The following is a 19017-nucleotide window of genomic DNA, read 5'->3' on the forward strand; positions in this document are numbered from 1 at the left end:
TTCATTCATTTTTCCTTTAAAAATCTACCACCAAGAATATCTCTGGGTGATGCTACTATCAAATGTTTGTGTCGAAAATTTATGATGATATCTGCTTCAGGAAACATGACGTGTTCAGCCTAATGCTATTTTTGTGAGCACAGAACCTATTTGTCATCAGTATTGCCATTCTTCTCAGGTCTACAAAGTCTTGGTGAGGAACATGACTCACAGCTCCCTAAAGTTTCTTTCAGTCACCTCTCCTTCATTTCTCCAGTCACTGAAATGGATCAAAAGGGAGCAAAAAAAAACAAAAAGTACAACTGAATCATTGCAATCACCAAGTTGGGGCAAATTATTTGGGAATAAAAAACTAACACCATTTTGCTTCTGACTTTAAAATTCCTCTATCTCTCATTTACTATTTATGCTATCATCTGGTGAAGGCATCTGTCTCCTCTTTCATTGCCACACTTCTAATATGACCATTTGAATATCTCTTATGGCCTGAACAATTCATTTACATAAAATCAGCACAGCGGTGGCTCAGCAGTTAGCACAGCAGTTAGCACAGCTGCCTCAGAGCAGCGGGATCCCATGTTCCATTCGACCCTTGGGTGACAATCTGTGGGGTTTGCACATTCTCTCCATGTCTGCGCCGATTTACTCGAAGAGTTCTCATTTGCTCCAACAGGCCAAAGATGTGCAGGTTACATGGATTCACCATGCTGAATTGCCCACAATGTCCAAGGAAGTGTAGGTTAGATAGATTAGTCATGGGCAAGGCAGGGTTACAGGGATGGGGTAGGACTTAGTCAGAGGCTCTTCAGGGGACCGGTGTGAACTTGATGGGCTGAATAGCCTGCTTCCACACCGTAGGGATTCTTTGATTCTGTAAATAAAGGCTGAAAAATATCAAGGTCCATATCCCATGAATACATATCAATGTTAAGATTAAAATTAATTGGAAATTATTTTGTGGTTTCATTGGGGAGAGAAACCTTTCTTTTGCTGGGACAGCTTGCCTTTAAACAGAATTATCCTCCCCATAGGACCTATACCTGATCCCAGGTATACTACCCAGCCTTCAGGATAACATCAACCACAATACCACACCACGCTGCCATGGCAACCACTGCAAGACATGTCAGATTACCAACATGGAAACACCACCCACTGCATGCACAGCGTACACTCACGTGACTCAGCCAATGTTTACCTCATAAGCTGCAGGCAAGGATGCCCTGGGGCACGGTATATTGGCTAGATCAGGCAGACCTTATGACAACAGATGAACGGACAATACACAGATGTGTTCCCTTCCAGTGGGGAAAAACTTCAAGTGGCAAGGGTAATTGGCTTCAGATCTTTGAACAAACATCCTCCAAGGGTAACTTCAGGATACACAACACTGCAAAGTCACCGAGCAGAAGCTGATAGCCAAGTTCGGTAACCATGAATACGGTCTCAACAGTGATCTTGGGTTCACGTCACTCTACAGGTGACCCCACCACACTATCACTCTCACGCTTCCACATACACTCTGTCTCAACCACACTCTCTTTCACACACACACTCAACATAAGTCTATGGGGTGAATTTACATTCACCAATTTGTATTTGCAGATATATTCCATTTTGTTCAAAAAGCACAATTTGTAGACACAGTCAGTCAAGGAGCATTTTATAAATTCCTGCTTTAGACTTAAAACCAGTCTGACTCCAGGTTAAAACACAGACAGATTCCAAACAAGGCCTCACACCTAAAATGCATTATCTGTCCTGAAGTGTCACCTCTTGTATACCTTTAGTTATTTTGGGGCAGTGACTTGAAAGAAATTCTCGGATTTGCATTTTAATCAATTGAAACCTGCATCAACTTTCAAACCAATTAAAGATAAAACAGGAGGGAGTCAGCCAGCCAGCCATTTTAGGTTTATTCAATACATTCACATCAATTGTATAATCCTTTAATCTTTCACTTATAAATTCAATGTCTTGGAGCCTCCTCTCTCACTACACCTGAGGAAGGAGCAATGCTCTCATTGCTAATGTTTTCAAATAAAACTATTGGACTATAACCTGGTGTCATGTAATTTTTGACCCTGTCCAACCCAGGCACCTCCGCCCTACTTCTACTGCCAGATAGCAGATAGGAAAGACCCCTTTGATGTTATTATATTGCGACACTAATATGTCTTTCTCATGTGAAGCAGCTGCCTCCCAAGTCTACTGTTAGTGACAGCCATACTGTTAGATAACATTTTTATACAATAAATATTTTCATTATATTCCAAACTTAAAGCTGTACATTTATAATTTCCTATTGTTATGAACACACTTTTCTGTACTGCAACTATGAGTAGAACTGTTCCAAAAAAAACAAGTGATTGACAAGTAACGAACAGAAACTTTTATGCTGGATTTATAGTACTTGGGTGCATTCAGTACAACTCAGATTCATCAAGAATTTTGATTACTGTTATCAGGAATCTCAGTAAAATCTGTGAATGCCATCTAAGGATAGGATAATAAATAGCCTTCCCTCACTCCGACCACACATTCTTTTGAAAAATATTAATCATATCTTGTAACAATTTCCTTTAAATGCATGCCCTGTGAATGCAAATTTAGGAAAGACCTTAAATAGGACACAATGGACAGTGCAGTACATTGTTTACAGTGAATGGTCTGAAATAGAAGCACCCAAGTGCTCCCTGGCATGATCAAGGTTTTGAGCGATTGTTTGCCAACATGGGGCTGGAATGTATCTTCATCTTGGACAATGTTATTTTGATTTACTAAGTGTTAGAGCCCTCAATGACTTTTCATTATTTTGTTTTATTCTTTTTCTTGTATTAGGTTTGGATCTATGAACTGTGAGCTGAGAGCTGAATGTAATGTTTGGTCAATGATCTGCAGTTTGTTTGAAAAATAGAAAGCTCGAATTGAGAACAGGAGAAAATACAAGAGTTTGCAGTTTTCCTAATGTTGTGGCAGTTAAGGCAGTACTCTAATCCTTGCACTAAGGATCAGAAATTAGCTCATCTAAACAAAACCAGGATTGATTTGTTTCTTGTTTTTAAAAACCGCATCAACATACATGTTCTGATTTCCTGTGTCGACTGTGCACAATTTACCTTTTAAAACAAGCTGTAAACTTTGAAGTTTTTGCAAGAGCCATTACAAATATCTGATGAAGTGTAATTAAATATATTTCTGAGCTTGCCTCCAATTAGCAGTTAACAACATTCAGTAGAATACAGGATATTGTAAGTCAATTTTCCAGATATATTCAAAGTAATTGTCTGTCAGATCTGCACATCTTGAACATGCATTTCAAAATAACACCCATAAATCGAGAAATATTCCACAAATCTCCTAAGCTATTTGCCTCTAAGGAAGGTAATTGGTCCACATTAATTAGACATTTGCTTCAAGTGATTGTAAACATCATTATGCATGCTTTTACTTGGCAATCTTTATGTCATCATTCAAGAGTAAATAATATTAACATTTAAATAGCAGTGTGAATTAAATGTGTGAATTTAAATAATGATCACCTTTGGTGTGAAGTCTGCTGGCATTTAATTGTATCCAACTGTCCTCTTGGAACAGCCTTAAAGAGATTGTTCTATAACAGGGTGTGATGGCAACATTAAAGATTAGTGTTAAAAAATAGAATGCCACACTGAAATGAACATAGGCCATTCTGCAAATAAGCCAAAATTTAAGACTATCATAAAAAAAATAAAATCGTCATAGTCTTATCATGCTGTACAGCTGCTCTCTCTATTACATGAGGCTGCTAGTGGTGGTCTGATCTGAGGGTCACCACACCACAGATAAAGGAAAGGTCAAGAAGGAGAATCCTCCATGGCAACCTCAGCTGGTGTGGGAATTGAACCCACATTGTTGGCATCTGCACTGCAAACCAGCTATCCAGCCAAATAATCCAAACCAAAAAATATTGACAAGTTACTTTTACAAAATATACTCCAGGAGGCAAAGTGGTTTCTTTTGTGATTTCTCTACATATAGGAATCAATTTTATGGCTGGACATGCCACTAGAGGGCCTTCCATTGAATTAATTAAAAATAAAAATGGCTGTTAGACTTGGAGACCTCATGAAAATAGAATTACAAATTTTTGCCTTCGCCATTGAAATAACTGCAGGGAGGTTGGTACCCGTCACCAAATCATCCTTTATTTACTAGTGCACAGTTCACTGGCCATGGCCAGCCAGCTTGGAGTCAGTCCCTGAACTCAGGAGATTCTGAATCTCCTCTTTATATTTGTCAGTCACAGCTATCCTGATTGCCCCAGGTTAGCAAACTTAATCAAGGCTCTCAGACGATGAGATCCACCAGGTTCCAATCACCACACCAGCGCCGCCCCCCCCCCCCCCCCCCCCCCACCCACCCAGCTAAGTCCAGAGATGTAGGCATGGCATTCTCTTGTAGGTTTTGCTGTAATATTTTCACCCTAGGTACGGTTCCTCAGATTCAGTCTCTGACACAGGTGGCAAGTACTGGCCCATAGTTCGAATCTTGCATCCGGAACACCTCAGAGAAGTTTCCACCTTTTCTTCTGGCTGTAACTGTATCGAGGTTGCACACATCTCAGACTCTGAGGTTTCCTGAACACTGGAAGGAGGGGGAGAACACAGTTTCTGACAGGCCTTTTGACTGTTCTGAGGAGCCAGGTATGTTTCGATCCTGCTCCACCTGCAAGGTAGCATCTTTCAGATGATCCATATGTTTGTTTAAGACTGCTTCACCTACCCAAACTTTCTTACCCAAACAGTCACAGGACCTGACAACCTCGCCTTGTATCTATGCAGGGCCATTTCCACTATTCCTGCACCAGACTTTGTCCCCTAACACGAACTGTCTCTCTCACTTAGAAGCACATGGCCGGCATTGGCATTCCTGCTGCTGTTTCACCCTGTGCCCTCCCTGTTCCAGGAATATCAGGTTTAACCCGGTGCAAAGTCTTCTCACCATCAGCTATTCTACTGGAGCTATCCTAGTAGTTGCCTAAGGGATGGTCCTTTGATCAAACAGGTACTGGGAAAGTTTTGTATTCAGTGACACTGCAGTTTGTTTCTTTAAGCCTGCCTTCAATGTTTAGACCACTCTTTCCACCAGATCATTAGAGAATGGATGGTATAGAGCTGTCCTTGTGTGTTGAAAGCCATTCAAATTTCGGAAATACTCAAATCCCTTGCTGGTAAATAACATTCAGTTACTGATATTCAAGTACTGGTAAATACTGAATATCGGCATAGCTGTATCTGTAGTTTGTATCTGTAATTGTGGTGTACTTCTGGGATTCATCATCTAGTCCCAATTGCAGGGAGGCATAGCTATGTCCAGCTTTGGGGAGGATGGCCACCAGTGCCAATTTTGTGCACATGTCCTCTTTGTGAGGGATTGGGTATTTATCCACCTACATTATTCAGTACTTCCAGGAGTCCATGTACCTTGAATGATGCTTATTTTTCAATTATCATCCCTGAGTTTGCCAAATCAATTCTATGGACATCCATCCACTTTGAATGGGCATCCACAATAACCAGGAAAATTGAGCCCAGAAACAATGTAACCAAGTCCAGGGTTTACCCAGACATTCTTTTGAATTTGGGGGCATTGCAAGTGGTGATTTTTGTTATTGTTAGCATTCTGGGCACTGCCCCACAAACACAGCTATGTCAGCACCCAACTCTAGCCACCAGACATAACCTTTTGCCATCATCTTCAACTTGGAAACCTCTGGATGACCTGCAGGAGTTCAGCCAGCATCTGGCAACCCCCTTTACTCAGAACAATAACTCTTGCTCCCCATAGTAATATAGCATGCTCTGCAGTTATCCAGTATCACCAGGTCCAGAAAGGTTTCAAATCCTGGTTGTGATGGTACTTCTGTTTACCCCATTCCCACATTTTTTTAAAGTTTTGCTGTGACAGAATCTTTTGTGTCCACAGTCAGGAATAGTCAGTAGTGGCTGGAAGAGTGTCCAGGAAATTTAAGACCAGAATGGATCTTCCGGGGAGGTACAACCGGTGGTGCGTGTGCCTGTGAGAGGTGATTCAAGGCATTAGCCACTTGGTTTCCTGGACAGTGTTCCAGCTTGTACTGGTACGTGCTGAGAATAGGGGTCCACCACTGAATTTGACGAGAAGCTATGGGCAGAACCGCCTTATATTCCTTCAGTAGCCCTAGTAAGGGTTTGTGATCTGTTACTTTGATAAATTCACATCCATAAGGATATTGGTGGAACGTCTTTACATCAAAGACAACCGCCAAACGTTCCTTTTCTATCTGGGCATATCTGCGTTCAACATCAGCCAAAGTCTGAGAAGCATACGCTATTGGGCGCTCCTCTCCATTGGGCCACCAGTGAGTCAACACTACCATGATGCAGTACGGAGAGGCATCGCACGTCAGCAGTACCTCTCATTTGGGATTGTAGTGGGCCAACAACTTATATGATGATAGCTGCATTTTAATTTCCCTAAGGGCTACTTTTTGGCTATGCAACCATTTCAAAGGCTGACTCTTTTCAATAACAGGTGTGATGGTGCCAAGATGAAGGCCAGGTTATGCACGAATTTTCCATAATAATTCACTAACCCAAGGAAAGATCTAAGCTCCAACACAGACACGGGAGCCAGGATGCCTTTGATCACCCTCACTTTATCTTCCAAAGGGTGTACCCAGTTTTGTCAACTCTGGAACCCAAGTAGGTTACTTAAGGCGCCTGGACCACATACTTTTCCTTTCTAAGGCATACAACTGCCTGGGAGAAATGTTTAAGCACAACATCCAAACTCACTAAGTGCTCTTTATTGTTCTTCCCTGTTACTAGCATGTCATCCAGATAAATGGCAACCTGGGGTAGCCCTTGGCAAATGTTTTCCATTGTCCACTGGAAAAGGGTGCGGCACTGACCAAATCCCAAATGGCAGCCTTGTATATTGGTATATGCATATTAATTGTGGTGTACTTCTGGGATTCATCATCTAGTCGCAATTGCAGGGAGGCATAGCTATGTCCAACTTTGCGGAGGATGGCCACCAGCGCCAATTTTGTGTACATGTCCTCTTTGTGAGGGATTAGGTATTTACCCACCTGCAGGAAACCATTTACTGTTTGCTTAAAATCCCCACAAAGGCAAACTGAGCTGTTCGACCTCACAATCTGTATGGCCAGTGCTGCCCATTCTGTAAACTACACTGGTTTAATGATTCCTTCACTTCAGCCTCCTGATTTCCACCTCTATTTTGTCCACAAGGCAAATGGCACCAGGTGGGCCTTGTGAAAATGCATAACTGCTTCCAGGTCAACAAGTAAAGTGGCTTTGGCCCCTTTTATAGTCCATAGCCCTTCCTGAAAAACTCCTGGGCTTTTCATTAGGATAGACCTTTTTAATTGAAAAATGTTGAGGCAATCTAGGTGAATCTTTCTGAACTAATTCTGACCCACTAGGCTTGGGCCTGAGCCTTTTACTGCCACCACAGGTAACTGCACCAACTGTTTTTCAAAAGAGGCCAGAGCTGAAGTTGTACCCTAATTTTGCAATGGGCTAAGGTCTTGCACAAACTTAAGGGTTGGATTCCAGAGCAAATCTTGTTGAAGAAAGGTTCTGAAACTACAGATACAGCTATGCTGATACTCACCTCCATGAGAACTGGGTGACCATTTAACAAAACGTTAATTTTAATTGCTTCTGACTTGGGCGTTGCTGAGCAATTTAATTGTTCCAACCCAAATGGAGGTGGACATATCAGGGTGTGCTCTCTCCTTAATAAAGACAGGCATTGTAGGACTCTTTTGCTGTCTTGAGTCTGGATACTTTAATTCTTTGAAGAGGTGGCCAAACACATGGATGAAGATAGAGCAGTGGATGTGGTATACATAGATTTAAGTAAGGCATTTGATAAGGTTCACCATGTAAGCATATGGATAATGATGGGATAGTGTAGGGGGAGGGGTTTAGATTAGTTCACAGGTTGGCGCAACATCGAGGGCCGAAAGGCCTGTTCTGCGCCGTATTGTTCTATGTTCTATGTAAGGCTCATGCAGAAAGTAAGGAGGCATGGGATGGGGGAAATGTGGCAGATTGGATTCAGAACTGGCTGACCCTTAGAAGACAAAGGGTGGTAGTGGATGGAAAATACTCAACATGGTGCTCAGTTACGAGTGGTGTACCACAAGGATCTGTTCTTCGTCTTCCTCTATGTGCGATTTTTGTAAATTATTTGCATGTAGGAGTGGAAAGGCGGATTAGTAAGTTTGTGGACGGTAAGAAGGTGGGTCGAGTTGTGGATAGTGCGGAAAGCTGTTCTAAGTAATAAAGGGACATTGATAAGATGCAGAGCTGAGCTGAGAAGTGGCGGATAGCGTTTAATCCTAAAAAGTGTGAGGTGATTCATTTTAGAAGGGCAAACTTGAAAGCAGAATACGGGGTTAACGGAAAGATTCTTGGCAGTGTGTGGAGGAGCACAGAGATCTTGGGGTTCATGTCCACAGTTCCCTGAAAGCTGCCACCCAGGTGGATAGAGTTGTTAAGAAGTGGTGTGTTAACTTTAATTAATGGATTGAGTTCAAGAGCCGTGAAGTTATGCTCCAACTATACAAAAGCCTGGTTCGGCCACATCTGGAGTATTGTGTCAAGTTCTGGTCGTCTCATTACAAGAAAGATGTGGAAGCGTTGGAAAAGGTGCAGAGAATTACCAGGATGTTGCCTGGAATGGAGGGAAGGTCTTACAAGGAAAGGTTGAGCGCGCTTGGGCATTTTTTTTCTTTAGAATGACAAAGGATGAGAGGTGACTTGATAGAGTGAACAGCCAGAGACTTTTTCCTAGGGTGGAGGTAGCTTTTACGAGGGGGCAATGTTTTAAAGTGAATGGAGGTAGATATAGGGGAAACATCAGAGGTAGGTTCTTTACTCAGAGTGGTAGGGGGTTCGAATGCATTGCCAGAGAGGGTAGTGGAGTCAGCCTCATTAGGGGCATTTAAGCAGCTATTAGATAGGCATATGGATGATAGTATAAGGTAGGGGTGGAGGTTAGATAGACCTTAGAGTAAAAGGTCGGCACAACGTCGTGGGCCAAAGGGCCTGTACTGTGCTGTATTGTTCTATGTTCTGTACCAGCAGCAACTACAAAGGCTTGCCAGACCAGATGGTGGAGAACTTTTTAGCCACTTCACCGAGGTTCAGTTTTGTTGTGGGATTCTACTGTCAGCTGGAATAGAGTCCCTCTGCTCAGGATACGCCCGCATGAGGCTCTGTGATTGCCAACACTCAAGTGGTGTTTCCCAATCTGAGTTGGACAGTTCAGGGAGTCTACTTCCATTGTGATGCCCCGTAGCTATAATGCTTCACTTGCCGCATTTTCTAATGACAAAGCCAAGTGTAGTACCTGCCTGAAGTCCACTTGGGCGTCAGGTAGAACATGCTTTTGTATGGTTATGTCATTAGTCCCACATATCAAACTGTCTCTCAGCATCTCATTCAGGGTTAAATCTGTCAACTGTTGGAAGGTTTCAGTGTCTGGTACCTCTGTGAAAGTTAAGCCCTTTACAACTGAAAATACTGTAGGTCTGCAAGCCATCAGAGGATTATTTCCTGCTTTTCATCTGTCCCACTATCATTTGCCCGGAAATTATATTGCATTCTTTCAACATACTGGGCCCAGTCTTCCATGGCAGGATCAAGCGATCAAGCTTCCAAAATAAAGGCATGATGCTAGAAATACTTATTGCAACTCAAAAGGTGACTGTTGTGGGCAAACATTCTTCAAGCATGCACTGTTTTCTCCCATTGCCACTGAAATAACTGCATGGAGACCAGCATCCCATCGCCAAGTCACCCTTTATTTACTCGTGCACAGTTCTCTGGCTGTGGCTAGCCATCTCGGGGTCAGTCCTGAATTCTGCTTATATTGGTCAGCGAGAGTTGACTAGTTAGCCTACAGTCTCAGATCTTCAGCATCCAAAGTTCTTTGTTAATTTTTATTTAATTAGGATTATTCTGTTCTCTCTCCTCTAAAACACCTTTCATGTAACTAACAAAAACAAACAGGCATGATATAAACATGATTTGTACATCTTCACTACACTTGATTGTACTTTGCTTCTTTTTCTGTACTCATTCATGAGATGAGCAAGTTGTTGCCATGGTGGGATTTGAACCTAGATTGCCAGAACATTATCTGGCTCTCTCGATTAACAGTCCAACGATAATACCATTAGGCCATTGCTTTCCAATGTGCAGTGGAAATCTCTGACTATTAGGAACATTGCACTTTACAAAAACATAAATTGAAAACTGCTATTTAAATTATGTAATATACCTAGATACCGTCTCTCAACTAAGTATAAAATAACAAAGCTGAGAGAGTTTATTTAGCTATTAATGGCATCAATTCTCAATTTAACTTCATTAAATTGAGACAAAAATATCAGCATAAGTTCATGCACTTTGCTGTAGACTAGATTAAAATATATGAAGCAAAGTCAACTGCTCTATAAAAGACATTCAATTTAATAATGGCGATTTTGCGAGTAAATAAGTAACTTGCTACTCCGAAATCTAATAAAAACCTATTAAATGGTTTCTTGTGTAACAAAATACAACTCAGTTCTATGCAAAAAAATCATATCAATATAATTTATCCAGGACCTGAGTATGCTCATCACTGGCACAAAAGGATTGAAGACTGACTAGGATATATGCTGTTGTTATGCATGACTGTACATGTGACAGGAAACATGGGGCCCCAAAATCTACTCCAGTTGACTTGTGAGGTGGTGATTGGCTGGTCTAATGACATTGTCACTTAGAGACTTTTAATGACTGTGCTGGAGGTCAAATTCAAGACTCAGGTGAACTTATTTCTGGTTGTTTATAATATTTCCAAGTTTACTGATAGTACAAAAAGGGTTGGGAGTTTCAGTTGTGAAGAGAATGCAAGGAGACTTCAAAACAAAATGGGCAGGTTAAAAGAATGGCCAAGAACATGGGAGATGTAATAATAATGTGTATAAGTTTAAAGTTATCCACCTTGGGGGGGAAAAAAAAGACAGAATATTTCTAAAATGATGAGGGGTTGGGAAGTGCTGCAATCCTAAGGAACACAAGTGTCCTTCTCAATGAACCACTAAAAGCAAACATACGGTGCAGCACGCAGTTAGGATGGATAATGGTCTGACATCCATCACAAGAAGGTTTGAGTACAGAAGATGGCTTGCTGTGGTGTTAGAGCCTTGATGACATTATACCTAATGTATTGCGTGCAGTTTGGTTTCCTTAACTGAGAAAGAACATATTGATCATGGGGTGAGTGCAATGAAGATTCACCAGACAAGTCCCTGGAATGAACGATTGTCTTATGTTCTGTAGAGTCTCCAAGAATGAGAGGTTATTGCATTGAAACTTTGAAAATTCTAACAGTGCATAATTGGATGAATATAGATGTTTCTCCTGGCTAGTGAAACTAGAACAGGGGCATACATTCAGAATAAGAGCTAAGCCATTTAAGACTGAGAAAAGGAGGAATGTTTTCACTTTGAAGGCAGTGAATCCTTGGATCTGTCTTAGAGGGCTGTGAACACTCAATCATTGAGCATCTACATGACATATTGCTCAAGACAGAAATCAAAAGATTGCTCGAGACTGTTGGCATCAAGGGAGATGGAGATAGTGTGAGAAGGTGACCTTCAGGGAGACGATCAATGATGATCTCATAGAACGGCGGAGCAGGCTCAACAGACTGAATGACCTACTTCTGTTCCTATGCTTTTCTGTACAGATACCAGTCATTCGTCAATTATGCCTTTGCATCCTTTATGCTGAGGATTAAGTTCCCACATTTGTAAATGGAAACATTTAATCTATAAGCCACAAGGCAAAATTGCAATTTTATAAGGCAAAACAATTATCTCAAAACCTTTTTTACATTCACCTTCCACACTCATGTACAGTGAAGACTCGAGTTAATTTTTTAAAAAAAAAGCCTTTTAGAAAATGCCTGAGTTCACCTTACGTAGAGTATTAACAATAAATTCAGGCATTAAAATGAGAATGTAAATGCAAAAGGATGGAGAGGAGATATACCAGGATGTTACCAAAGATAAGGAGAGATTGGAAATGTTAGGAGTTTTCTCCTTGGTAGTTTTCAATATAATGACAAGTACTGATAGGATAAAGGGGGAAAATATCCCCTATAGTAAGTGGGTCATTAACCAGAGACAATGGATTCAAAATCCTAGAAGGATCCAAAGGAGAGATCAGGCGGATATTTTCTTTACTCAAGAGTTGTTGGGATTTGGAATTCTGTACTTGTAAAAGACACTGAATGCATATTTCCTGAATCATTTCAATGTGGAGTTGAATGGGTTATTGAGGATGAAAAACTCACAGGGGTTTGGACTAAAAAGGGGATCTGGGACCAAGCACACTGCTCTTTCAAGGAGTTAATACAGGGGCAAAGGCCCAATGGCCTCTTTTCAATGGGGTGAGTTTCCATGATTTGCCCAAGATATTCACATTTGTGTTCTTATATTTACCAATCCAGACCAACGACATCTACAAAGTCATGCTGTTGTTCAAGCACTCTTCATTGTTCATACTCAAGATGTATACAACAATAATCTGTTCAAAAGGCAATGTTTTAAATCAAAAGATTTAGAAAATATCATGAATGACATGGAACTATAAATGTCTGTCTTACCCATTAGTTTACACATGCTGTAAAAAAAACTTTAAGCAATGTCAAATAAAACTGCCACGTTAGCCAATTCAAGTCCTGCAGTCCCCGTGCATACGCTGTCACATACCAAATCCTGTTATCCATCACCTCTGTGCTTGTTGATCTCCAGTGGCTCCAGGTTAAACGACATTGCTATTTGAGAATTCTCATCAATGCCTTTGAATTCCTCTACAGTTTCATTCCTTCAATCTGTACCATCTTCTTTAGTACCACAGTGTTAGCACCTACTGTCTTTCAGCTTGAAATTCCTCCCTAAAACACTCTGCCATTTTACCTTGCCTTCTTGAAGTTGCTTCTAAAAACCTAACCTCAGCCTTTGGACATCTGTCCAAATATTACATAATGTAGCTCAGTCTGAAAGTTTGCTTTATAACAGCTCAGAACGTAAAACTACGAGTTGCTGTTGAAAATACAACTGACTTTAACTGTGGTCAGTGAATGATTTCAAAGAACATCTTTGATATTGATAGCTAGCAAAACCTGATAACGAGGTTTGGCTTCTGGTCCAGCAAGTAGAATCTTATGCAACAAATAGTCGACATTACAACACCTTGAATTTGAAACTTTAAAGATGGAATCATTCTAAGCTTCTTTACAATTTACTATGTTTCACGTCTATGTCCTGATCTACATCATTATTCCTGTGCACATGCTCTTCTGTTGAGTTATTTCTAGCAAAGAAAATTGAACATTACACAGAACTGAACTGAGGCAATTTCAAATTTGTATTTACAATAGAAACCAGCTGATCAACGACATACGGGATGTTAGAAGGAACAAGGTAAAATAGCGATACTACTCTATTGACTTATTGTAATAACACTGACGTTCGTATTGATCCCTACAGTCCTTTATATTGGAAAACAATTAGTCTTACTATTTTTCTCCATATTTTGCTTGCATTAAAACTTCAAGCTTATATCACAGTTAATACTTCAATTGTTTACAAAACATCAATGTACATTGAACTACACACATGTTTAATCACAGTCATGAGGTCACTGGTATCTGTCCTCACACTTGGATAAACAGGGTAGTGTCATTGCACCAACTCCCTTCTTCATTTTCCTACCCGCAATACTGCACTTCACATACGACATATTAGCCGTATATTTGGAAATATTTTACAAAACAGAAGGGAAACTTCAGCTGAGATTGCCTTCAAAGCAAACCAAAAACCACTTCAACCTTTCTCTTAGATTTCAACTTGCAGATGATACTTGCATGCAAGCTTAGTTCCATGTTGTTGTGAACATCTTCTCCAAAGTGTACGCAAAAATATATCTACACTAATCTTTTTATAAGTAAAATGCACTTCCAACCACTTCATAAAATCTCTACAGTGTAGAAGCAGGCCATTTGGCCCATCAAGTCCACTTCAGCCCTCCAAAGAGCATTCCACCCAGACTCACTCCTTTACAACCCTGCATTTCCCAAGGCTAATCCACCTTATTTGCACATTCCTGGGCAGTATGGGCAATTTAGCATGGTCAATCTACCTAACCTGGGCATCTTGGGACTGTTGGAGCAAACCGGTGTACCCGGAGGAACCCATGGAGACACTGGGACTGTTGCAGAGTGTCAACTCGAACTTGGGTACCTGGTACAGTGAGGCAGCAGTGCTAACCAGTGAGCTGCCATAGCACCCACATATGTGCAGGCTCGGCAGCCAAAGCATTAAGGATGAACTTCTTCAAAAAAAACTTTCAGGGAAAACTGTTGTTGCTATTTTTCAGCTCTTGCATAGGATTTCTCAGAATGGTGCAGATTCTCCAAAGGGTTCTTATCTCTTCCAGGCTTCATCTCAGTTGATCTCCGATCCAAATTAATATCATAACACCATTTGCCGATGATATGAAGATAGGTGGACAGGCAGGTAGTACCAAGGAGGTGGGGAAGCTGCAGAAAGATTTAGACAGTTTAGGAGAATGGTCCAGGAAATGGCTGATGAAATTCAACGTGAGCAAATGCGAGGTTTTGTACTTTGGAAAAAAGAATACAGGCATAGACTATTTTCTAAACGGTGAGAAAGTTTGTAAAGCAGAAGTACAAAGGGATCTGGGAGGGTTGGTCCAGGATTCTTTAAAAGTTAACTTGCAGGTAGAGTCCGTGATTAAGAAAGTGAATGTAACATTGTCGTTTATCTCAAGAGGGTTGGAATATAAAAGCAGCGATGTGCTTCTGAGGCTTTATAAAGCTCTGGTTTGGTCCCATTTAGAATACTGTGTCCAATTTTGGGCCCCACACCTCAGGAAGCACATACTAGCCCTGGAGCGTGTCCAGCGGAGATTCACACGGATGATCCCTGGAATGGTAGGTTTAACGTATGATGAACGGCTAAGGATCCTGGGATTGTACTCATTAGAGTTTAGAAGGTTGAGGGGTGATCCAATAGAAACTTACAAGATAATGTATGGCTTAGAAGGGGTGGACGCTGGGAAGTTGTTTCCGTTAGGCAGGGAGACTAGGACCCGTGGGCACTGCCGTAAAATTAGAGGTAAATTTAAAATGGAAATGAGACGACATTTCTTCAGCCAGAGAGTGGTGGGCTTGTGGAATTCATTGCCACGGAGTGCAGTGGAGGCCGGGACGTTAGATGCCTTCAAGGCAGAGATTCAAAAATTCTTGATCTCAGAAGGAATCAAGGGCTACGGGGAGAGTGCGGGAAGTGGAGTTGAAATGCCCATCAGCCATGACTTAATGGCTGTGTGGACTTGATGGGTCGAATGGCATTACTTCCACTCCTACATCTTATGGTCTTATGGAGATACAGTTTTAGTTACTGATGCTTTTTATTTATACCTGTATCCAAGTCAGCTCAATATGAAGACCATAAGATCAAGCAACCATTCAACAATTTCCATCATCTTCCAAGGGTATCGTACGAGCTGCTAAATAATGGAAGTACAACTCTATTTTGTTAAGAAAAATCAATGGAGTATTTCAGTTATCATATTTTAATCACACATTTCAAAACAAAGATACAGATTTATTTAGATTTAAGGCGGAACAGCAAGTTATTCATATAGGACATATTACAGATATCAAGCACTTTTCTCAATGCTTCCCTAACCAAAAAGATCCAAGTATCTAGAATGTGGTGTGCTGCCAACCGATATCTCCAAAACACGTGGGTTCTGTAGGGATTGTGGTCTAACGTACGTGAGCGTAGCCTTCTGTTCGTCTAACAAGAAGAATGTTGCAGAATAACTAAGTTGTCATATATTACATCTCTGCAATTGCTTGCAGGTTGTGAGAATAGGTTAAGCATTACTACAATCTTTCTTGGGACGACCGAACCTTTCATCCATCCTCCACAAAACCCTACTTTATCCTCTCACCAAGTCCTTGTGATTTCATCACAGTGGGTAATACTTATAGCACTTTACTTTTGGAGGAGAGAATACAGACATCCTGTCTCATTTCAAAGAATTACATATATTGAATTACTTTGTAAAACAATGACTTCTCTTATGTAGGTTAACATGACAATCAGGAGAGTGTGGGAGGTTGTTTCTAAGACAATCAAGTAATCAACATTTGGATAATCAATTCTTTTGGTCATTTTGTTTAGGGACCAATATTAGCGAAGAACCTAGTGGAATTGCAGTAATTTCATTTATCATCTCATTTGATTGACTGTACTGTCTGCAATGAGAATTGAACTGAAACATTAGCTGTGTCCTAAAATGAACATGGAATCTTTTACTTTCTGACTCAAGCAAGTGCGTAATTGACCTAGAGAATGAATGCAAACAACATAATCGCATGTCTCAACACACACTGAAGCCTAAGCAAATAAACAAAAAGGCTCTCCAACTGTCTAAACTTCAAATCTTTATGATGTTTTTAACAGTAGCAGCCAATTTATATTATGTACGTAATTCACTGCATTCCATTTGGTCGCTTTTTTCTGCGATGGTCAACCAAAGCAATGATATTGAATAAACATTTTTTGATTGGAAGGAGGGCAGGTCACATAAGAACATGAAAATCGATGCACAGGAGACCATTTGGCCTGCAAGCCTGCCCTGCTGTTCAATAAGATCAATGCACAGAGCAGCTCCAGACTCACGGTGCTTCTTCAGATATACAATGGCCTTTTAAAGATGGCATATACATCAAGGATTTCAGTCCATTCTTTATTTCATTGGCCGTCCTTTGCAGACCAAACCGACTCTCTTCCAGTCTCAGGGTGAGTCCTAGATGGTCGTACAGACCAACTTGGCCACCACAGGCTCTGTTACACTTGGGGCAGGTGGTGGTCATGGGAAGGGTTGGGTGGCACATTGATTATAGCAGTGAGCTCCTTCTGTTGCTTTCACCTGGCTTCCACATTTTCCCCCAATGGCAAGTCTTGAGTTCCTTGTTGCCTTCCTGAATGCTGCTCCTCAACTTTGGGTGGTCTTGAGCCAGCGATTGCCAGGTGTTTATGGATATGCCACACTTGGCGAGTGAGGCCTTGAAGGTATCACTGAAGTTCTTCCTGTCTACCAGGGGTTCATCATTCATTTCCAAGCTGGGAGTAGAGCACCTGCTTGGGGACTCCAGTGTCAGTCATGCGGATGACATGCCCAGCCCATCAAAGCCAATCAAAGGTAGTCAGTGCCTTAATGAGTGGGGTGTTGGCCTGGTCCAGGACACTGGTGTTGGTCTTTCTTCCCAGGGGATTTTCAGGATCTTGTGCTGGCAGTATTGGTGGTGCTGCTCCAGAGCTGAGGTGTCTGCTGTCGACAGTCCATGTCTCAGAGCCCTATACAAGGGCTGGAACCACCTCATCTCTGTACACCAAAATCTGTGTTTTGGATCTGCTGTCATTGTCCTCAAACATCCTTTTCTTCAGGTGGTCAAAGGCTACTCTAGAACACTGTTGGTGGTGCTGGGTCTCTTCCTCAATAGGTACTTTGGCTGACAGGACACTCCCGGAGTATTGGAAGTTGTCAATATTCTCCAAGGCTTCCTGTGGACCTTGATAATTGGGGCTTTGCTCCACAATGCCAGTCATGGCTGGAGGAGGACCTTTGTCTTGCAGATGTTCAGGTTGCAACCCATGCCCTTAAATGCCTCTGTGAAACTGCTGACGATGGTCTGGAGTATCACTCTGAAATTGCACATTGGTAGGCATCATCTGCGTACTGCAGCACAATGACACTAGTTGATCTGATTCTGGTTTTTCTGTTTGAAAGTGTTAAGGATTGGATAATTTCCTGTAGCTTCTGTAAGTTAACCACTCCAGCGGGGACCTTGTCAGAGGTGAGGTGAGGTGAGGCGAGGCGAGGCGAGGCCTTGTCGCGAGGTAAATAAAGGACAGTGTTGGGACGATGATGCAGTCCCACTTGACATCAGGTCAGAACAGGAAACAGGATGATGAGGGAGCCATTTGTCATCACCGCAACTTCTATGTCATTATAGAGCTGACAAAGAATCGTGACAAAGCTCATGTTGCAACCAGAGCAGAGAAGGTTGGTCCATAATGTTTCCCCATCGACAGCATCGACAACAAAGGCCTTTGTAAGGTTGAAAGTAGTCATGTACATGGGTAGGTTATTTTCTCTGCATTTCTCCTGTAACTGAAATAAGCAATGTTTTTGTGATAATGGGAACTGTAGATGCTGGAGAATCCAAGATAACGAAGTGTGGAGCTGGATGAACACAGCAGGCAAAGCAGCATCTCAGGAGCACAAAAGCTGACGTTTCAGGCCTAGACCCTTCATCAGACCCTCTGAAGAAGGGTCTAGGCCCGAAACATCAGCTTTTGTGCTCCTGGAGATGCTGCTTGGCCTGCTGTGTTCATCCAGCTCCACACTTTGTTATTAAGCAATGTTTTTCACACCTTTTACACCTATATTCTGGGATTTTCCAACAGTGGCAAGTTGGTCCAGTTACGGTGAGTGATAGAATTAGATGAAAGGGACACTGCAGGGGTACAGCAGGCAGTTAATGAGATGACTTTGGTAAGATGATGCAAGAAAGGTCATTGGGCCTCACAGCAAGAAAGCCTCAATAAAACTCAACAAAACCTGACACTTCGCCCAAAAATTGTAAGATTCAACCCTGTATTTTCTGTGTATTAACCAATACTCAAACAATACTGATGCATTATTGCCAATACTGTAAGCTCATATCTGGGGCAATAAACTCTCTGTGGCATCATATCAAATGCCTTCTGAAAATTCAAATGGACATCTATTGGTTCCCCTTTATCAACTTTATTCATTATATCCTTAAAAAACCTTTGCAAATCTGTCAGATGTGGTT

General features: G+C 41.5%; 1 protein-coding gene across 5 annotated transcripts in view; it reads right to left on the reverse strand.

The window, feature by feature from the left end:
• atrnl1b (attractin-like 1b) overlaps window positions 1-19017 on the reverse strand; it is a 959007-nt gene that overhangs the window by 515050 nt on the left and 424940 nt on the right. Inside the window, exon 25 of one of the 5 annotated variants that reach the window (XM_059653036.1) lies at window positions 15701-18329. The exons of the other annotated variants lie outside the window; for them this stretch is intronic. Coding sequence (XP_059509019.1) covers window positions 18102-18329 — 228 coding nt within the window. The 3' untranslated portion in view covers window positions 15701-18101. Of the gene's footprint in view, window positions 1-15700; window positions 18330-19017 lie in introns of those variants that run through there. 5 annotated transcript variants of the gene reach the window in all.

This window comes from Stegostoma tigrinum, chromosome 20 (assembly GCF_030684315.1).
Source record: "Stegostoma tigrinum isolate sSteTig4 chromosome 20, sSteTig4.hap1, whole genome shotgun sequence".
NCBI classification, from domain to species: Eukaryota; Metazoa; Chordata; class Chondrichthyes; order Orectolobiformes; family Stegostomatidae; genus Stegostoma; species Stegostoma tigrinum.